This window comes from Helicoverpa zea, chromosome 10 (genome assembly GCF_022581195.2).
Source record: "Helicoverpa zea isolate HzStark_Cry1AcR chromosome 10, ilHelZeax1.1, whole genome shotgun sequence".
Lineage (NCBI taxonomy): Eukaryota > Metazoa > Arthropoda > Insecta > Lepidoptera > Noctuidae > Helicoverpa > Helicoverpa zea.
Window position 1 is genome coordinate 8,163,497 of NC_061461.1, and position 22,370 is coordinate 8,185,866.

Here is a 22,370-nt window from a genome sequence, read left to right on the forward strand (position 1 = left end):
CGCCACGACACTACGTTATTAAGCGTAATGCACACATGCTCGCTACAGAATCGCTCGACTCCCCACGAAATTCGTCGACACGCGGCGATGACACGCTAGCGTTGCGTGATATCGCCAGAGTTTTTTACACAAATACAATTATTTTTATTGGCCAATTCCTGTTTTTATATTTCGCGAGATTTGGCTTCTGTCCAATCGAAAAGGTACGGAAACATAAGGTTTGAAAACCTAAAACGGTAGCAATGGTAAAAGCTTTTTCGTGTTTATTATACAATTTCTATATCGAAAGGTCACAGTTCAGATCGCACCATAAGTTTGTCTATTGTTGTTAAAGTCACATTGTAGCAAACTGTTTGGCATGAAAGTTTTGGTAACCTTCTTGCCAAGCTTAAACCATAATGTGATATAGTAGGTGATTACGCATTCCCATTGTGGTGCAGCGAAAAAGTGTGCATTGCCCTTTACAATATCAAATGGTGATTCTACTTTATCGCCTTGGCAGTCTGCCGGAGTAGATATAAAGTCTAAATGTCGGTCTAATAACTTTTCTCATGGTGTTAAGCTGAGGAAAGAAAATCTATTATTATTTAAGTTTATACAAGTTATGTAAAGCAAGTTATTTTTCATTTAAAATCCTGTTGGCTGCGGATGCAGTGTAATAATTTGAAAATGTTATCTCACATAGATACAAGCAAAGCCTATATTTACATTGCAAATAGGTACTACACATAGTTGGTCTAATCCACACAATATATCATTCCAAACACAAATAAACAATTTGATATGAAATCATATAAAACTGAACACATGAATTCCGTGAAAAAGAGGGGAATGTTCAATGTAGTTAGGTAGTTTCTGTGGAGTATGGTCGCTCATAAAATTGACCGTCAGATCGGTAATTACCTCACTTTGATCGATGGTCGTATCTATTCTCGCAGTATTTTTCTTATAGAAACTCAAAGTGTAACGCTTCCAAAAATGTACTCTTTTTCACGAAATAATATTCCAATGTTTTTAAGCAAGCATGAAAATATATGGCTTGGTTTATTTTATATTTATGTCCCTCAGGCGTTGGCTATACATCTTTGAAGTCCGTAATCGTTAACATCGTGTCTCTTGTGGCAGTTTTAAAAATATAGTAAGGTTTAAGTGAGGACCATTTTGTTTACCCAACAACTAGTACTATCGTTTAATGTTATATGTAGATGATTTTGTTTATGGGTACTGCAGCAACGCCCCGGAGTTGACAATGAATGTGTAATAACTTTTAATGTGATGTAAACAATATAAATGTGTATGCCTCACGGATTCTTGTCGATACTTTGAGGGGAAAAGCGAATGTTTCCTGCCTGAGTGATGTAGTGGCCAAGGGGAGATTTCGGTGTACCTATGCTGTAATCTATTTCAGCGCCATTTACCATCCTTCAATTTTTTTTTCAAGTTAATTTATTCATAGCAGTTTGAAAGTGACAAGTCCCAATTTTATATGAGCTAATTTTATATGAGCTAATTTTATATGAGCTTATTTTATATGAGCTAATTTTATATGAGCTAATTTTATATGAGCTAATTTTATATGAGCTAATTGCTACCAAAAACGTTAAATAAATCACTATTTGTCCGGAAATCAATGTGGTCTGATTCGGATAAACGTTCAATACCTATTATGCTATTTTGAAACCACAAATAATTGTGGTCAATGTATTTGGGACTATCATCATTATGTAGCTAAATATCAGTTTTGTTTTAAACTCTCGCTAATGAGGGTTTTTTAAAATGGCGTCCACGAGGTGGCAGCACCGAGTCGTCAGGTCCAGGTAACTGTCAAAGTGCTTATCTTTACTATGAATAGTGAACGATTTTAGTGTTTTTTTTTTATTTTATAATTAAAGCACTGCATTATTGTTTTACTATTGAGGTTGAGTAAATAAAAAAAACTAAATCATATTGTGTTAACAAATTTTTCAACAAGCTTTTCCTTAGTACCAGTGACTTTTGCACCCTATCTCTTAGCTCAATTTTTAGTTCGGAAACCTTATTCTGACCGTAGTCCATAATAAAATCAATAACACTTCCAATATAACAGAATTTCAATAAACAATAAGTTCGGACCCTACAATTCCATACTATTTGACAGCTGTTTGGACCTGACGCATACGAAGCGCCGCCTGGCGGCAGAAAAAGTATCGAAAACCCTCATTGGGTAGATTCATATGAATACGCTTATCTAGTCCATAATCCACACTATGGATTGCGTTTCGTAATATTGTAGTTCTAAAGGTCATAAGTGAATTAGGTTTTTTCGTGGAACCGATGCTTGTCCTTATTTTTTTTAAAACCAATAGATTATTTATTTATCCCCCCTTTATTTACCAAAATTATTTCACGCCTTATCTTCAATATCATTTACATCTGATTAGATTTTTGCTGAATACTTTTCTCTAAATTCATGCTCATGATTCAGTAAATTATCATCAAACGTAAAAATATTAGCGACTTCACGCTCCGTATCACAGCTCTAGATTACATAGCTTAAGATTCCAGCTTCACAAAAATCCAAAGATTTATAGGTCCCCAGCGGCAAACCCAATAGCTTTTATGAGATTTGAGCGTAGTCCAACGTAAAATATTATGACAAATTGACAGTTTTCTAGATAAATTGCATCAACTTTATAAACAACGACCGTTATTGGGAAAACTATTTAATAACATGAGATATAATGCAATTGTTAGATCCAATCTTTCCTACAATTCTATGTTACGTTGTATAGTTATTGTCAATGGGAAGAATCCTGATAAGATTTGTCTTGAACTTCTAGTAGAACTGTCTACAGCTAGACGAATAAACTTCATCCACACTAGGTAAGCACTTAGGAGTGGTCTTAGGAGACTTGAAAGTAACGTGAATTTGTTCTCAACTCGCCTAGCGAGGAAGCAAGCATCTCGAGCACGTTATCATTGTGGATGCCTAGTTCGGCCATTCAGAGAATGCGTTCCTGACACGTCGCGATTGAACTGACGACGTAACTTTGCAATGGCGTTGCAGTTACGATAAAAATATTTTTGCTGGTTGTTTACCGTTTTAACAATTGAGGAGCATTAAAACAACATTATTATATCAATAATCAATGAATGTAGTTACGTCGTCAGTTCAATCGCGACGTGTCAGGAACGCATTCTCTGAATGGCCGAACTATAGTTGCTATAAACTGTGACTTTATTCTGTTAAATGACAAGTATATTTGGTAAAGTATAGTAATGAAATCGTGGTGGCCTAGTGGGTAAAGAACCACCTCTCAAGTATGAGGGCGCGGATTCGATTCCAGGTCAGGCAAGTACCAATGCAACTTTTCTAAGTGTGTATGTACTTTCTAAGTAGGTATATCTTAGACACCAATGACTGTGTTTCGGATGGCACGTTAAACTGTAGGTCCCGGCTGTCATTGAACATCCTTGACAGTCGTTACGGGTAGTCAGAAGCCAGTAAGTCTGACACCAGTCTAACCAAGGGGTATTGAGTTGCCCGGGTAACTGGGTTGAGGAGGTCAGATAGGCAGTCGCTTCTTGTAAAGCACTAGTACTCAGCTAAATCCGGTTAGACTGGAAGCCGACCCCAACATAGTTGGGAAAAGGCTCGGAGGATGATGATTTGGCCTTTTCTTTGATGTCACGATTAGGACTTTTGGTTTACTGGTTGTTTCCCGCAAATGGTAGAAAAGTAACTTATATGATCCTTTCTCAGGCTCTATCTACGTACTTTTAATTGGAATTGGTTCAATACTTTCGTATTCTACAATTTTAAATTCATACTAAGTTTGGTGGTGTACGTGTATAGTTCGTCATAACAGCAATTTCTAACGGCTACAACAGCTACAAACTAGCAGCAGCAGACCATAATTTTTGACTTTACAACAGTTTCTTTAGAACACGAGGTTCTTACTTAGTGACATCCGTAACCTTACATTGAATGCGTCATACAGCCAAACCGTGTCTCTAACGACCGTCGTATTCACATATAAAACGTTTCATTCCACGGTATTGTGTTAGGTCAGCTACCGCAGTAATCCCTAAATTAATTTACCCTGAAGCAATAGGAACGCTAATTACCCTCGGCGACGCTTTGCGACATTTAGCTCTAAGTGTTAACCGAAGGTGCTTCACTAGTGTGACGTAGAAAGTGTGTCGTGAAGGTACGGTTTTTATTTTTAAAGGCATTTGTGGCCAGTTTTTTATTCAGTTAGGTTCTGGGTTGTAGTGTGTTGGAACTTTTTGAAAAGAAAGCAATTTAAGGATTATTTACTAGGTAGGTTGTTTTCTTTATTGTGAATCTTTTTTCTTTCATTAATTATTTTCAATGCCTGTCTGTAAGCTAAAGCAAAATCTAGAAATTGTTGAAACATTTCTGTGCAAACCGGGAATTAAATAAATAGTTAATAAAAACAACAGAATTTTAGTGTTTTAAATAGTTTAGAAAATAAGTGAACTTTAAAATGATTAATTCAAAAAGGTTTATCATAATTTGGGTTTGTTAAAATGGCTGCATAAAGTAACTGTGTCAGCGAAAGATTGTGCAAAGACCGACCGACCATTGGATAACCGCATACGATGGAATTTAAGCTCGAAATTACGCATGAATGAGTGTAGGTTTTAAAAGTAGTTCGTAAAATAAAAGCCTCTTTATGGACAGCATGTTGAACTATAGTAAAATTAAATAGATTTATTAAAAAAGTTTTATGTAATTGTTTCATTTTCATTTTTTGAAAAAGTGTGAAAAAGGGGAACTGAACTTACAATAGCGCCAAGCAATATTCGATGGTAAATAATTGTTTAGTGTTTTAAAATACGTCGAAAGGCATTGAATAAGGCGTCCTAAATAGAGAATATCGATGACTGCCCCATTATACACAGTATACCTAAATTCAGTTATTTTTTGTGTCACAAAATCAGATTTCACTCTGACTTAAAACCTCATCTAAATTAATACGACCCTTAAAAATCATCACACGTACACCAAGACAGTAAAAGAACTAATAAAAAAGTGTACAGTTTTTTATTCAAGCCGCGTTCCCAATAAAAATATGAAAACCAAAACAAAGGTCACCACGGAGCACTATGGGAAAGCCCCATACAAGGCCGTCTCAAAACCGTTTCACCTGAAAGTCATTGTTATGGAGTAAAACTAATTAATTAATTTAGTCTTATAAATGAGCTTTCTTTTCTATATTTTTTAAATTATTTTTTGCTAACCTAAATGTATAAAAAAAGGCATCAAAGCTAACCCATGTTCAATGATGTGATTTTAGCACAATACATTACTACAATTCAACGCCACATTACTCGAAAGTTTTTGATATAAATGTATAAGTATTATACATTTTTGAAATGCTTATAATCTCCTCATAACGTTTCTTAAATAATATTATGTATAATAAATAAATAAATAAAAATTAACCAATGTAGTTTAAGATGGTATAATTTTCGGGTTACTTTTTTTTTTAATGAGACTTACCCGGTTGCCGCTGTTTGCCGATGTCGAGATATTTGTTGTATTACGATCTTTATACATTAGTTTACACAAGGAGAAAAAAAAAAGTTGCGCATACTTGCGCCTTTTCTGACACGGTGCCAAAACATATCGCGAGATAAAAAAAATATTTTTTTCCAATATGATTTTACTTCTCACATAATCATCTGTTATCTATTGTGTCAAATTGATAAAATGGTCATTACAGTGATGAGTATTATTAATAGTTATTTGTGGTTTTGATATAGTTTTGACCACCTTATATGATAAAATATGGTCACTTTATCTATTAGGGTCAAGTTAAAAACAGGTTATGGGAAGAATGCAAATATTAGTTTCTTATCTTTTTGCACATAGCACTATTTTATTGGCCTATAAAAGAAAGGCGAACCCTGAAACATCCACAGTTGTTCGTCAGAAATTCAGTTGCTTTTAAAAAGCAGTTCAAACCTATTTTCAAATATTCACAGAAGTTATCTGATTTTAAATAATGGGTGAATTTGTTTGTAGTAAACGAGAGTTGTGCAATTTGTTGATAAATGGGAATAATATAGAAGACTACTTGCATGAAAATTTCAATTTGTCACCAGACGATATGGCTACTGTGATCTCCTACATTCAAAGAAACTTGGTGTCTAAATGTAACGAACGCTGGAGAAATGCATCCCGGAAAAGAGAACGCTTTGAAAGTAAGAACTTCGACTGGTTAAATGGTGAATTTCGTGTTCCACTGGAGTGTCGAGTCACAGTTAATGACCCTAATACATCTGGAAGCAGTGCAGGTGGCAGACCATCGAAACCATACGAAGCATCTTCAGAAAAAACAAAGAAACGAAAAAACATGCAATTAATACAAGAATACGGATTGGAGTGTGTGCTCAATGCATATACTCAGGAGTTGCGGTCTATGGGTGAGACGGAGGAGGCCACAATTGTTAATATTATACGAACTGCGCCAAAAAATGATAAGAAAAAGTTTCTTAAATTCATAACTGAGAACCCTGAAGACGTTACACCTTTTACAAAGGAAGAAGCACTACGGACATTTATTGACTTAGACCTTAACAAAGAACAGTATGGGAAACTTCGAATTTGTTTGGCGGACAAAAACTGCTCAGTGTTTCCTTCTTATCCAACTTTAGCCGAAGCGAAGAAGATGTGTTACCCACCAGATTCGAGCATAACCATTACTAACATAAGTGCAAAAGTCAATCTGCAGGACTTATTGGATCATACTGTAGCTCGTATATTACTAATTGGTTCAGTTTACAAAAACGGTTTAAGACAGTTGAAACTATTCTGCAAATGGGGTTGTGACGGGTCATCAGGGCAAAGTGAATACAAGCAAGTTTTGCCCGAAGAAAGCGATTTCATATCAGATGCGAACCTTTTTATTGCTTCACTTGTACCCATTAAACTCATAGATGTGACAACTAATATCGTTATTTGGAAAAATGAAGCTTGCTCATCCGTAAGATATTGCCGACCTATATTAATAGAATTTGCCAAAGAAACTCCTGAAAAAACCGCGTCTGTTGTGGCTGATATCAAAAATCAAATTAAAATCCTGTCCCCTTCCATGATAAATAAGAATGGTGAAGTAATTGAAATTACTCATGACCTATTTTTAACCATGATTGATGGTAAAGTAGCACAAGTTTTAACTGAAACTCCTTCAAGCGCTTCTTGTACAATTTGTGGTGCTACTCCTCGGCAAATGAATAACTTAGAGGCAGTTAGGACACGAGATGTGAATGAAAGTTCATTTCAATATGGACTGTCAACACTACACGCTTGGATTAGAAGCATGGAGATGATTTTACACATTTCCTATAACTTGTCTTTCCAAAAGTGGTCAGCCACTACACCAGAAAATAAAAAAAACAAAGACGAAAAGAAAAAACTGGTACAAAAGCGGTTTAGGGAGGAAATGGGACTGCATATCGATAAACCTCGACAAGGCACTGGAAATAGTAATGATGGAAACACAGCTCGGAGATTTTTTCAGAATTACTCTTGCTCTGCAGACATTACAGGTGTAGACGTAGAACTTATAAAACGAATGTACATTATACTACAAACTATGTCATCTGGAATGGCTATTGATTCAAAAAAGTTCGGTGAATACGCATATAGTACCGCCCAACTGTACGTAAATATTTATAATTGGTATTATATGCCTTCCTCCGTACATAAAATACTTATTCACGGAGAAAAAATCATTGAGTACTATGCTATTTTACCTATCGGACAATTGTCCGAAGACGCTCAAGAATCCCGCAACAAGGATTACAAAAAGTTTAGACTTCATCATTCTAGAAAGTGTTCAAGAGCGGCTACCAATACAGACGTTTTCCATACCTTATTATACACTTCTGATCCATATATATCAAGTTTGAGAAATACCTCAGAAACAATATCGAAAGAACTTTTCGATGAAGCCAAGTCCCTTCTTGCTGTCAACAAAAATCTGTAGGAGCTTGTTGAATTTTGTATATTATTGTTTTCTCGTTATACAATGATATTTAATTATATTTAATGTAAGTAAATTACAAAAAAAATATTTTTTTTCTTATAAATGCATGTATTTTTTTAAGTTTTATTTTTTAAATAAATTAATAAACATATTTTTTTAAATTATTATTTTTTTTTATTAAACCTTGTACTTTCAAGTATATGTGTGCAAAATTACAGATCATTTAGTTTTGAAATAACTGAGATACGGAGTTTTGAGACGAAACATACGCGATTTTCCCATAGTGCGGAGGCCAGACACGTTGTCGCCAAGTGCGGCATTAAGTTTGGCCGAAAGGAGGATATTATCGCAACAATATAATGGAACTTATTTCGTGGCACTTTTTATTGTTTGTCGCAGATTTATTGGTGGCTGGAAATTAATTTTAAATGTGGAACTGTTCTTTTTTAACAATGGCTGTTTAAATTTTTGGCGATATTCCTTTTTCGAATTCATAAAAAACTATTTCAATCAAATCGATTTTAAGATATTTATAATATTTTGGCTTGTACACTGTAGTTAAGTATTACTGTACTACGAAAACTACTAAGTACTATTAAGGCCACAAACCTCATAATGCTGAATAAATCTTCTCAACGGTCGAGTTCCCAAACACATATTACGTAAGTAAGGTCTAGTCAAACCTGATAGGACTGCTTTAATTTCAATAATTAAAACCGGGGCACTTTGCCGCATTCGGGCTGGTCCTTCAAACAAAAAGCGTCTAGTAATTTGCGTTAATGAGCAAAATGAAATACGTACTAATAATGGGGACCTTATATTCAAAATCGATAAGAGTTCGGTCTACTGACACATAATGTATAGTCTCAATACGGCCAAAATTTTCTTTGATCATGAGCTTAGCCAAAGGAATAGTAATACCTAGGAATTGATATTGTGACCACGTTTCGAAGTGATATCTATTTTCAGCAAGATATTTAATAATATGAAAATAAATAAATTAGGTCCTTACTACTTTTGTGTTCATTATTTAATTTGAATTGAAGGGTTTATTGTCTTTAGAGCTACGTAGCATTAAAATTCACAATGCTATTTCGTGTGAAAATAAAATGAACGTAAATTATTTCAAACCATGTTTATAATTTATACAATTTTGATGATACATATTTTTCTTTTTTTAAAGAGCTAATTTACATTTAAGTAATCTGTTACACTTTGAACCCTAATTCTTAAAAGAAACCACATCCAAAGCAAGGTCCAGTTTTCATACCTTAGCGCTTTTTATGTGAAAACATCAGGGTCCCAATGACCTTTCAAGTCGTCGTAATGAAGGTTTTTTATTGTGTTTGCGTTGTTTGGCACTAGAAGTCAAGTCCTGGTATTTACAGTCCGAGCTCTTGAGTGAGGCTAATAAAGTTCCTCCACTAAGATTTCAATTTGAACTTAAAACTACCTATGTATTTATATGTATATTTTTGTTTTTTTTTTGTACTAGGATGGGCAGATGTAGCTTGTGACTATAGGACTTCGACGGCTTTAAAAAGGATAGTAATATCATATTATTCTACAGGGAAATGTATTTTAGAAATACCTACTTTTTTATCATATTTCGTTTATTGTCGATTTTTCATTGTAACAATGTTATAAGAATTCTATCTTTGTGTATGCCTGGTCAAGACATTTTATTAATCACCAAACAGCAACGCAAAAACTGTCAGACATTATTTCATTACATATAACCTTTTTCCTTATAAATAAACACACTTTCCTATATATATTCCATTCAAGAGGATCCCTTCATTCTATAAAAAGGTCGGTATAAATAGTTTCTCACAAGCCAATGTGTTGTAGATACAAAAAGGAGTACTCACTATTTTATAGGCCCGTCCCACTTCTCTATCAGATGGATCAATCTACTTAGCATTAACTTCCTAATATATCTCGTCTCTTGAACAAAAACAAATTTATGGGCGCTAGTAAAATTTCGCTTCGGGACTCCTTTTCCCTTATTGGTGTAGGGTGTGTAGAGTCAAGTTAGTAAAAAGTTTCACAGATCACGGAACACAAAAAAATTAAGTAAATAGAAAAAAAAAATGAATATTTTAATAATAAAAAATGAAATGATATTCACGTTGTTTCAACTTTCTTTTCATAACTTTATGTTTTTTTATACTTATTTATTTATTTATTTATTTAGGCACACCAACAACTTATTTACAAATACTTTCACATATATAAGTTTATAATTGTAATAAGTCCTGCGTAAATATGTTAATTACAGGTGCGCACAACGTTCAAATTAAAAATAACTTAAATTAAACTAAACCAAACTATGCATAACAAAAATAATAATAAAAAAAAAGAAGAAGAATCGATAGAGGCAAATGACAAGGTACTATTCAAATTGGTCAATTTTGTGCAAAATTTAATTTATAATTTTTTAATTTATTTTATTTATTTGACTAATAAAGCCAATAAATATATTCTACACAACAATTAACATGCAAGAAAACCTAAGCAAAACGTTAAAAGGTCCTCTTCCCTTAACACAAGACACTATTTCCTTTAGGAAATTGACAGACTACTCGCCACCAATCTTAGGAAAAGTTTCTATTAGAAAAATATATATTTTTATCTCAAGGAAAAGATTCCTTGTCTTGTCACGCACGCTCCACGTATGATCTTTTATTTTTCCTCTCTCAAAAGTATGAAGAATTCTTCTACCATAAAATGTTTTAAAGTCGCGTGAAACTGGGGGACTCAGTCCCTCGGGTGCTTCACAAATTACTTCGAACAGTATTTGATTCTGACGGGAAAATAGCCTTTTCTTTTTTTCCGCGTACGGTCTTATATCAACACATCTGAAAAATCACAATGTAATTTTAACTATATCTTGAGTCTCAAAACATAATTGAATTTGAATATCTCGGGATCTAAATAGCTTCAAAGAAATTATTTAGTAACCGGCTAAACCAGTACATTCCTTCTAGTTTAAAATATTTAGAAATGTAACTAAATTTGTTTTTTTGTCATTGTTTCAGATAAATTATGAAGAAAGATATCGAACTGAAAGAGATAAAGAAACACAAAGCTACACTCTTATGATGGTGTCGCACCTCAAGCCCGTATCCCCAAGATAGGAAGAAACAGTACTTGCGTTAACAAAAAGCCAAGAAAGTCTGAAGACAGTGCACATCATATGATCTAAATGCCTTATTTAAGAGAAGAGTGCGCTGCCTTAAGGCGCCGACTATGTTTGACTCGACCAAGGGCGCACTACTCGTAGCGCCCTCTTTGTCCAACAGCTCGTGTTGGCTGAATGGCAAGGGCTGGCCTTCCACGTTCCCAGCACCAGCTGACATTTTAAAAGCATTCTTCATATTCGCACTTTCTATGTCAATTGTTTTTGGGAACTTGGTTCTGATCTGCGTTTTGAATAACAGGAGGTATATCAAGTATATTGATAACCAGGTATGTATTTGTATATTTTTAGAGCTCATGCTTCTTTTTTACACTTAATAAAATATTTGAATAATAAGTGGTCGTTATAGAATTCTATCAATATGTAGCTATTGCACAAAGATAATAAATTACGCTTTTGAATATAATTTGCTGTCATAATTTTCATTGGAGTGACTTCTTGATTTTCGAACCGCCAATTATAATAAAATCGCGATTGTGTCTAAATAATTGCCTTTCAGATAATAACAATGTTAAGCTTCTGAATAATGGTGGAATATTACTAGGTTCTACCTAAGTTATTTGGCATCATAAGACATCTTTCTTGGTCATTAATTCACAATGATAGTTCTCAACGAAAATAATTTATGTGGTGCCATATTTTACAGCCCAGATACTTACTGACCTCGCTCGCATTGAACGATTTATTCACGGGAATCTTGATAGCCCCAGTGGCTCTCCTGCCGGCTTTGTACAAGTGCTGGCCATACGGAGAGATATTCTGTCAAATACAGGTGAGTTACTTAGCCAATGGAATCGGTTTCCTTGTTCTCTACTCACCTGCTTTCCTTTCAATTTCATTTTAGATTTAACTTATAATATACTCCTCTTAATAACTGTATGGTGAGCAAAATGTTGTTTCAAAAGATTTGCAATGTACCTAATAAGCATAAACGAAATGAGTACACTAAAATTAGTTTGCCATCAAAATTTTGCAAGAGTTTCTTAATTTAGTTAGAGCTAGGCGGAGTTACGAGGTCCTTGCGAAACTTTGTTTAAACAAGAGATGAAGAGAAAATGAGTAAAGTTCCTTCGAAGAAAAAAACTTTGCATTACGCTAAACAAAGTTAAATGGTAATCGGGTGTCAGGGATACATGATTTAATACTGCTTGTGATGAAATAAATGAAAGCTGACGAAGTTTTGAAAGCTTAAATTAGAAGCTCTAAAAAATATAGAAGCAACACAAAAGTATGAAGCAAGACGTTTACTAAAGAGATCGATCTGAAGACCCTTTATGCTTACAATACAAAGTTTGTAAAGGGGTAATTGTTGACGTTCCGAAGAAGCGGCGATCCGCGAACAATAAAATTGCTAAAACTTCTATGAAAGCACATAATGCGGCATCAGCTAATGGTTTATAGTGACCAAGCACAAAGTAAAAATGAAGTTTAAGCTTTGTAAGTTGCTAGACGCTTGCTGACTTGTTATTTATTCCTTTTACGAAGTGGCCCTTTTGTTTCGCAGATCGAGGTTTAGACGTCCATGGTTCCTCGTTTATAACGTGACTTGTTTCTTAATTCTATTTGTAGGTATTAAAACAATGTTGTTTATTTCAGGCTCTCCTGCGCGGTGCAGTGAGTCAACAAAGTGCGGTTATATTGGTCTGCATGGCTATCGACAGATATTTGTATTTGTTGCACCCGGACACCTATCACAAACATTCGAGTAAAAAAGTGAGTGGGCTTTCGTTATAAAATTGTTTATTTGTCAAAATAGTCGTGGTGCTATCCATTTTTGTTTTTTAGTCAAGTTATATTGTTAGCTAGATTTTATTTAGTTGCTTGTCGGTATTTTGTGGTCAACCTAGTACAGGGTAGTTTAAATTACTGAGTTATTTTGCAACTTTCCTTTCGAGAGTCGTGGACACAATAATCTCACACAATCTTTCTTAAGAAATCTCTGTTTGAGCGGCTTAGGAAGTTGTCTTAAGTATCGGGACAAAACTTATGTACTTAGCTGCAAAGGGTAGTCAAGTACGTGTTTAAAATTAACTCTTTCCTGCTTCGAAAGCGTTTTGTATAAATAATTTATTAGGCTTATGTAAAAACTTGAAGTGTTTTGTAAGGAACAATATAGCTGGCTTTGGAGATTTGCTTGTAAGCCTACCTACGTTTTTTATGTAGGTAGAATTAAAGTTGGGTATGCCTATAGATGCTCCATATGATTTGGCAATGTAAAGATAAACAATATTGATAGGCATGACTTTTTATTTAAAAACTCTGTTTAAAAATAATGTTATGGGGCTAAAACTAAATGTAAATGAATAGGTACCTACTAAAATAACAAAAGTTATAAATTGATTCATTATTCTAGACAGTAGTTTTTTTTTTTAAAGTATATTAAACCGACTTCCCAAAAAGGAGGTGGTTCTTATAATCAAATGCCTTATTTATTTCTTATTTTGTTGACGTAAATTAGGGTCTAGGGATCACTAGACTGTATAAAACATGTTGACTGACAGTTCAATTTGTATTGTTATTACAAGAATAATTCAAGGTCAACTTTGCCATTTTATATTCTTAATTTTTTGTTTGGAATAGAAATTCATATCCAAGTACTTGTTGTTATAATTCCTAAGAGAACTAAGCTTCATTGTCAATGTGTCTTGAATCGGGTAAATTTAACTGAACAAAATATTTTATTAAAATGTGGTTATATTTTACGAAAACATGAAACATACATGGTGATACAAGAGGAAAAGCTTAGGTATAAGAATATTCGTCTACCCTGCTTTCAGCGGACGAGAAACGTGACTGAAATGGCTGTGAAAAATAGGCCAGTCCTCTGGTCATATGAGTAGTGTGCGACATATAACTTAAATTGTATTTCTTATTTTATACAAGTTGCGTTTTAAAGTACACTGTTTGCTAAAATATTGTCTCATTCAAGCGTGTTGAAAACGAATATTTGACTTCGCCTAACGTGGTCGTGTTGTTTTATGATCTGACTTTTTTGTAATGAACTCTTACTGCTGAAGGGAACATCTTGAGAAAAGTCTGAAATCACCAACCCGCATTGAGCAAGCGTGGTGAATAACGCTCAATCCTTCTCGGTGCGAGAGGTCTGGGCCCAGCAGTGGGACGAAAAAACAACTGATGATGATAAAGATGATGGATAGTTGTTTAAATTTTTCTTCTAAAAATCTTCTTTTGTTTCTGTGTACACAGGGCTGCGTTCTTGTGATAAGCATAACTTGGATACTATCAGTTTCGCTGTTCGCTATCATGGTGCTACCGAGATCTGGTTACTACTTCAACTCAACGGGGCTCATGGCGTGCGATGTCTTCCATAGCAGAGTTGCTTTCAGGTGATTCTTTTTTTTTTCAAACATTTTAGCCATATCTGATAAGTGGACTGAATCAGGAGATGATATAAATAAAAAAATAATAATTAACTTTTAGAATTACCATACTTAAACTACTGTTTGTAATCCTCATAATTTTAACTTTGTCCATTTGACATATTTTTAGTAATTAAATAAAAAAAAATGCGTCTTATGTGACATTTCATGAGAACATAATCTGTAAAGTCCTACTTAAATTAAACTTTTACAACCGACTAAAAACACCATGTCCTATTTTTCTCCACTAGGATATTATCATGCTGTGCTTATTACTTCCCAACTACAATGGCGTTGATGTACTGTTACGGCTCTGGTTTCCACGTCAGTAAGACCAGAGGGAAATTCGACCCAGAACCTCTGAGACCCAACGGAGTGCCTGTACCGTGTGCCAAGACTTCGCACGGCGAACATGAAGTTGTGGTAAGAAATATGTTTTTAAAGTCGGGTACAGCACCTGTATTCTTAATAACTTCCCTATCTAATGAGTCATATGTGATACACACCTATTGTTTAACTATTGTGTCTATATTGTGGACAGTGAAGTGGTTAAAATAAGACTTTCATAGGTTGTGCGTTGTGTGACTTTCATTCATATGAATGTACAAAAGTAGAAATCTCTTATTGAAGAGAACTTTTAAATCTCAAGATAACGTAAACAGTTGTCACAATGTTTAACTTCCAATGTTCTTCGCAGAAATTCAAAAGCAAATAATTTCTATGACATCAAATATGAATATCCCTAAACAGGTCACGTAGCGTACATTTATCATTTACAAGTGTACGTTGGTTAACGTATCAGCAATACATCTCTTTACAAATAAGATTAAATACAATAAGCATTCGTTACACAGATAAAGTTACTTTTATAAATCAAGATGATAAATAAAATCTCGCTCACGATGTAATTGTATCAGACGGAATAAAATTATCCCCCGTGCTTCATTCTTTCCTATCTTTTTCAAAAACTTCGTTACCAATGTACGGGAGTTTTGATATATTGTCTTTCTTTTTAAGTACGCCTGACGCTTCTTCGACTTCATTGATTTAAGTGGCGCGCTCGCATGAAGATTCTATTATAGCGAATGCAACATTTGTCTTACAATCAAGGCAATAAAGAATAGAATAGAATAATAGTTTATTTGCAACGGAATGTAGGTACAATATAAATACAGATGTTACAAAAATGCGATCCTTGTACATTCTACCTTAACTTAGGCATGCAAAAATAGAAACATTGATTATTTACAAATAAGTTGATAAATCAACATTTTTTCGCCAGTTATCAACTAAGAAATTGATTAAAAGTAATATTTTATTAAAATATTACTTTTACTTTATACATATTTTAGAAGCCTTCAGTGAGGTAGACTTCAGTTGGTAAATATGGCAAGACTCGTTAGCCCTAACTTATTTTCATTTCATTTCATTTCATTTCATTTCATTTCATTTCATTTCATTTCATTTCATTTCATTTCATTTCATTTCATTTCATTTCATTTCATTTCGATACTCACTAACCCAACACGATCTATCGCAATGTAATGACGTTCCACATCAATTGTACTACAACAGTCTCCCTTAACCCCGTCCATTCAGCTGCAAACATTAGTATGGTACATGTTGATAATATAATTCTCTTTGCTACAGATTCAAGCTCCAGTAAGGCCACACAGTGTGAGCACGTCACGTACTATGGCTGCGATGTCATTAGGTTTCATCGTTATGGTCACTCCGGCCACTATTCAGGAAGTAGTTGCGGCTTGTACCGGCTGCAAGGTATGGATTTCTGCTTTGATATTGTTGGGGGCTAATGTCATTTTTAGTAGGTTACCAGTTTGGTGAGCTGCCCTCAGTATTCAATGTGGTGTATTATACATTGGAACAGTTTTTAATATCTAGGTTTGAGTTTGAATGTATATTACTCTAATAAAGATTAATATATTGGATAACTTAGTTGAAATAGTTTATTAGAAATCATAAAACTTAGACGGCACCATCTCCGCAATTATATGTCATGTATGCAAAACCAAAGTTCTTGGCAGCCCTAAATATGTGCGGTGGTAGTACTTCGTCTTTGATACTGTGTTCACCACTACATTAGGCGTTGAACGCCGTCCTAACACTATCTCAGCGACCGTTCTCTTAAACATGCCAATTACCAGTGTCTATGAATATTCCTCCTAACTAAGGAAAAAGCGACTGAACCTTCCCCTTTGAAAATCCTACTTTCACTAATGAATAATAACGAAAGCCTTTGGATAATAACGAGAAAGAAAATGATACAGCCGTGCATTACCATTCTTTATTTTGAGCCGGGTTTCGTTGATTAATTTTATTGAATTTACTAAAAAAAGGTTCCATCCAGATATCTTTGTATTCCATATTTAATTCCATGTTCCATTTTTCGACATTGGCTTTATCTGTTTTTAAATTATTGAATGTTGTTTTTCTTTTTACCTAATGGGTTATTTAAATGTTTTTTCTTATGCAGGTACCACCTTCACTGGACTTCATCGTCACGTGGTTGGCGCTAAGCAACAGTTTTTGGAATCCATTTCTATACTGGCTATTAAATAGTCATTTTAGAAGGATTAGTCATGAATTGCTACAGTACTATGTAAGTTGTAACGTATTTTATTTTAATTATAAAATAATGGTCGTTATGTTGTGAATGCAAATATTTATGGCGTTGATTGACAATTGTGTTTATTATAATTGAAATGCGGTCCATTGATTAACCATTCACTATTTAATTAAATAATTAACTTACCACTAAATTGGAATAAAATGCAATATTTTCAGGAATTCATTCATCGAGTAGCAAGTAAGTAATAAACTAGAATCCAACACAACTAAAATCTTCCTTTTATCTACAGGTTTGCTGTCGGAGATCAAAATCGTTTCCAAGTTACGAGAAGCCCACAACAGGATGTTGTGGGTCCCCCGTCACATCCGATGGTTTACATTCAAAAGGCGAATTTGAGGGCCTTGGAGAAAAGTACTGGGGCGAGATATTAGAACGTACAGTATCATCATCATCCCTTCACGCTATTCAGAAAGCATGCCATCGCGATCCTTTGCGATGCACCGGTTCCTTCAAAGGCTGTTCAAGTAGTACTTGTAAACAAGACCCAAGGTTCTTCGATGGCTATGGCCCAACTGATTACAGACAGCTAGACAGATCAGCCTTCCAAATTGAATCTTGTTCACGACAATGTAGACTGAAGAACTCAGACATGTGCCTGTTTAGACCAAGCCCCGGTCTGGAATGCGGACGATCTCGTTCCAATTTAAGTTTAGATGAGGGCAACTTCAACAAGACTTGTAATGGTAGGCATCCGGAGTTGTGAGAGTTCCGAAACTGTCCGGTTTTCGGGCATAGAAGTAATAGCATAAGTATGTATCCAGGTGTGGAACATTTTAATTCAAATATAAAGTGGAAGTTTGACGATTCGCCTGGTGTTGACGATGACATGCAAAATTTAGAGCATAATCTCGATAGAATACGCAGTTTAAGTCACGAGAGGAGTTTTAACGCGTATGGACTGAAAGAGAACGATAATTTATTGGAGGTTGAAGTGAATGATATAGTGGAGGACGATTCCGATGAAAACAAAGACTATGGTAACGGTTGTGTTCATGACATTCATGACGAAAAAAGTGAATACAGTGCTCATAAATTCTCTCGTACTTCGTCGTTATCTAATAGAGAACTTGACGTTATCAAAGAGAGCTCAAGGAGCTCCAGTGACACTGAAGTGACGTTAACGCGATGACTTCCGAGGGTTACCTTTGACAAAGCGGTTAATGTTGTTCATTTGGATTTATCCCCGGAACATAGACACCAATGTAAGCAAAAGTGTATATCGACAGTTAAAAGACATCCTTAGTTGTTTGATGGTTTAGAAGAGAAATATTAGTTTTAAGTACATGTGGACCAGTAGCTTCGGGTCTGATTTCTGTAAATGATTCAATAGTGTGTGAATGTGGTTTATGAACGTTGAGGAACATTGTGCCAATATTATAGATGTAGAACATTGTGAGCTCCAACCTACCTCTTTGGGAGACACGAATGGTTTTGTGTAAATAATTTTCCCTGAAGAATAGTATATTGTATAACGTTAATATTTATACCGAGTATGAATAGATACCGAGTGTTAACAAGTTTTAGTATCAGATCAAGTAAAGGAAGTTTTGTATGTTTTGTAATAGTGGAATCGGAGTATTATGAAATTGTATTTATACATTATAATAAAAGAGATTTTGTGTATTTCTAATTTTAATGTCGTATTAAATTAGTTGAACTACTACTGTATTTCTTTATAATTTCTTGTATTAAACATTCACTGATACAAAATGTGAATTTATTCCGTATGTAAATAATAATAAGACTGTTTGAAGGGAAATTCTTAAAGTTATTCAGATCGCACAATACTTTTCTTCTATACATAATGGAGTATTAATTAATAAACATTGTTGATGTCTACTTAAATGTGAAATCAGCAAACGGAGAGAAAATAAATTGTTTATATAACTTTTGGTTTTATTTGGTTAGAATTAAACAGACCCAACTAGGTACTGCCTTTTTCGATTTCGAATGAAATTATTTCTGAAAGTAAACGCAATGTAAATAGATTGGAAAACATTCATACTTCATGAGTAGGTACCTATACAAGATTAAGTAAATCCTCTAGAATCTTGCAATAATGAATCTGTGCAAAATCTGCTGTAAGAAGAATTTACTATAAGGTAGTTTTCTGAAGTTTTTCTGCCATCATGTTCACGGTGCGTTTCTACTCGTTAGTAAGATTATACATATACATACTTAACTATATACAAAAATATAGATACCTAACACCTACCATATTCCAACCGTTCATATATGATATGAATTGACTATGACTATCTTTCATTCATGTATCTAAGTAATGAAGTGTGTCTATAATTACGCCACCAGACCAGTTCGAGTAAACTCTCTCATGAACAGTCTTAAAAGATAAATAGGATAGTTTTCAAAAGAGATTTTTCAAAAAAGATTTACTAGGTACCACACTCCTATAAAAACTTAACAAAAAGTCACAACTTAAAAAAAATATTCCGTACCTATCCTGAATACATCCAAATCGATAAGACTACAGTGAATAGGTGCTGCTCATCGCAGGAGGCCAACGTTCATCTGTATAGACAACACGTTAACGCCTTAAATAAAGTAGATACTGTCAGAACGATATTACCTATCATGCCAATAAACAGTCACAGCTCTTCAATAAAGTTCACACAAAATAAATACAGTCAGCATAAACGCCAGTGTAAAACAATAACACTACACTACTACGGTGCAAGCTAAACTAGTTCACGTACGATATTTGGTTTACGTCAATTTTTATGACCAGACAATGGGTTTACAGCGCATAGCGGATAGTAAGTGGTACTAAAGGTGTTGATGTTCGGGACTACAAGGCTTATCTAGTAGACTTGTCATCAGTGTTTTATCTGTGGTGCAAGCTTGCGATTTTGGTACTTTGGGCTGCAATCATGTATGAGTTTTCAGCCAAATGTGAGATTTTATAGATTCAATAATTTGAGATACATAATCATTAAGGATTTTTTATTTATTTATATTTTATTGCACTTCAATATCCTTTTGCCTACGTACATATTTATGTATTTATTTTTATTTACATAAGGGCGAGCTAACGCAAATACTTATGAGTTCTCTTACAGCAAATCTTAGAAAGATACAGAGATTCGATAGCGAAGGAAATCCAAACATTCAGAGACGATTCAGATTAAAGCTCAATATTATTATATTCTTTGCTAAAAATGGCAGCGAATATTCAAAAAAGCACAACCTTACACGTGCCAAAATCACGAACAATTCCCATTCAAAAATTTCCCCTATAGTAATTACGCGGCACTTTTGTGCAAGGCATTATAATCTGTCACAATTTACAAAAAGGATGTTTTTTATGTTCGCACCGAGGCTTATTTAGTCAGGAAATTATAACAAATGGTTGCAGCGAAGACACGGGAAATCTTTAGCGTGAAATACGTGTACCGTCTTTTATTGTCACAGTATTAAGACTAACTGTGCTTTCCGGCGTTACGTGTCTTCTTTATTAACAGGTTTAATGTGAACGGGGACTGTTTCATTTGTTTGTTTGTCCTTATTGACGTTTTCAAATAAAGCCCAGATGGAGCCACGGAACAGTAATTAAAAGTAAAAAAAAATAAGTTACTTTCAAAATTTTATCCAATTTACTTTTCAAATGTACAGTTTTATGCACATGAACCTAAATTACTCTAACTTTACTTATCTCATGATAAAGTAAAATATATTGTAAAAAATATGATTTTGACTCTTAAATGGTTGGCAACATTTTACTGAGTAGTTAAAACTATCTAAACACTTTCAACTCTAGCATGAACAAATAAAGACCCTTCATGATTTCCATTCACAGAGAACAACACAAAACCTTTTACAGAGGAAAATACTTCCTTCATATCCCATACCACAGAATAATTCCATCGGTATAGAACTCCTAAATAATATTCTCCCATAATTTCCCCCTTATAATAACACGTGCGAACAGACGGATCGTTTTACAATACACAGTATAACGAACGATATTACTATTTTGTGTGACCGAGGGTCCCACTGAATGTTGAAGACGTGACCGGCCTGGCTATGGGTATATTGTTACCCCATCGCCTGTGTATGATATTCCCTTGGAATCTAACCCTTGTTAATAGAATTACATTCATGAGATATTCATTGACTTCAGATGCGCTTTTCGTTGGAAATGGGTAGTACGTTTTGTTTTTTGTTTACATTTCTTTTATATGTATTTTTAGACCGCAAACAAAATTCTGCGAGAAATTTTGGCTGATAAAAAATAGTTTTCGCTTCATAATTAGACTGAATTGGGATTGAAATTATTTCCGGTTAATTAAAAATGAGTAGAAAGGTCAGGTGAGAAAAAAAAAACATAAGAAGGAGGTACTGCGCTTCAAAATATATGAGAATACTGAACGTCTTTATTCAAGAATCTAAAGGATTTCTCCATAAAATAATTATTCCTTCATCGAATTTATGACTGGCATTGAAGAAAAATTAATGTCCAATAGTTCAAAAATGCCTTTGGCTTCACACAATGGGCGAACGTTCAGGTATGAAATCTTATAGCCAAGAGATTTCATATTACACTGTGCAATGATTCGTGGGAAAATAATAAGTATATGTATGGCTCGGTGAGCTGATTGGTAGACAATATAATTTATGTATATGTTTTTGAACAATATTGCATACAAATTATGTGCACATGTGTGTGGCGATTTTGAGACTTTTACTGTTTGTAGGGAAACAGGTACATTCTTATGTATTCTCGCTTTGATATCGTCCTCAGTCAACATTTAATTTATTGTCATGTACAGCTAGGGGTATAATTCTAAAATAACGTCTTGTAAATGAACCACTTTATTAAAGTGGCCAATCCTTAGCCTTGTCAATTCTCAACTTTTTTAAGGTTAGCTTCAAATCTTACTGCTAAGTATCATTGTGTGTGTGTGAGTAAGCCACTGCCTATTTGACCTCTACAACCCAGTTATACACAACATGGCAATTATAAATGACCCATATCCAAGAAAAAACTCAACCTAAATACGAACAGGGTACATTAAAATTAAAAGCGTTTGTAATTAAATAAAAAGTAATTAAGGAGAGAACATGAAAGCTCTATTGAAAAGATACTCAGTCACCTGACTAGAGGCTATAAATATATAAAT

At 34.2% G+C, this 22,370-nt stretch overlaps 1 protein-coding gene across 1 annotated transcript in view; it reads left to right on the top strand.

Annotated features, from left to right (window-relative positions):
• Window positions 1–19,119, top strand: part of LOC124633766 (trace amine-associated receptor 1) — a 55,845-nt gene extending 36,726 nt beyond the window's left edge. Inside the window, exons 2-9 of the mRNA XM_047169097.1 lie at window positions 11,042–11,471; window positions 11,849–11,974; window positions 12,799–12,915; window positions 14,410–14,549; window positions 14,834–15,005; window positions 16,233–16,361; window positions 17,077–17,202; window positions 17,462–19,119. Coding sequence (XP_047025053.1) covers window positions 11,253–11,471; window positions 11,849–11,974; window positions 12,799–12,915; window positions 14,410–14,549; window positions 14,834–15,005; window positions 16,233–16,361; window positions 17,077–17,202; window positions 17,462–17,935 — 1,503 coding nt within the window. The 5' untranslated portion in view covers window positions 11,042–11,252 and the 3' untranslated portion in view covers window positions 17,936–19,119. The remainder of the gene's footprint in view (window positions 1–11,041; window positions 11,472–11,848; window positions 11,975–12,798; window positions 12,916–14,409; window positions 14,550–14,833; window positions 15,006–16,232; window positions 16,362–17,076; window positions 17,203–17,461) is intronic.
• Window positions 19,120–22,370: the final 3,251 nt, after the last annotated feature.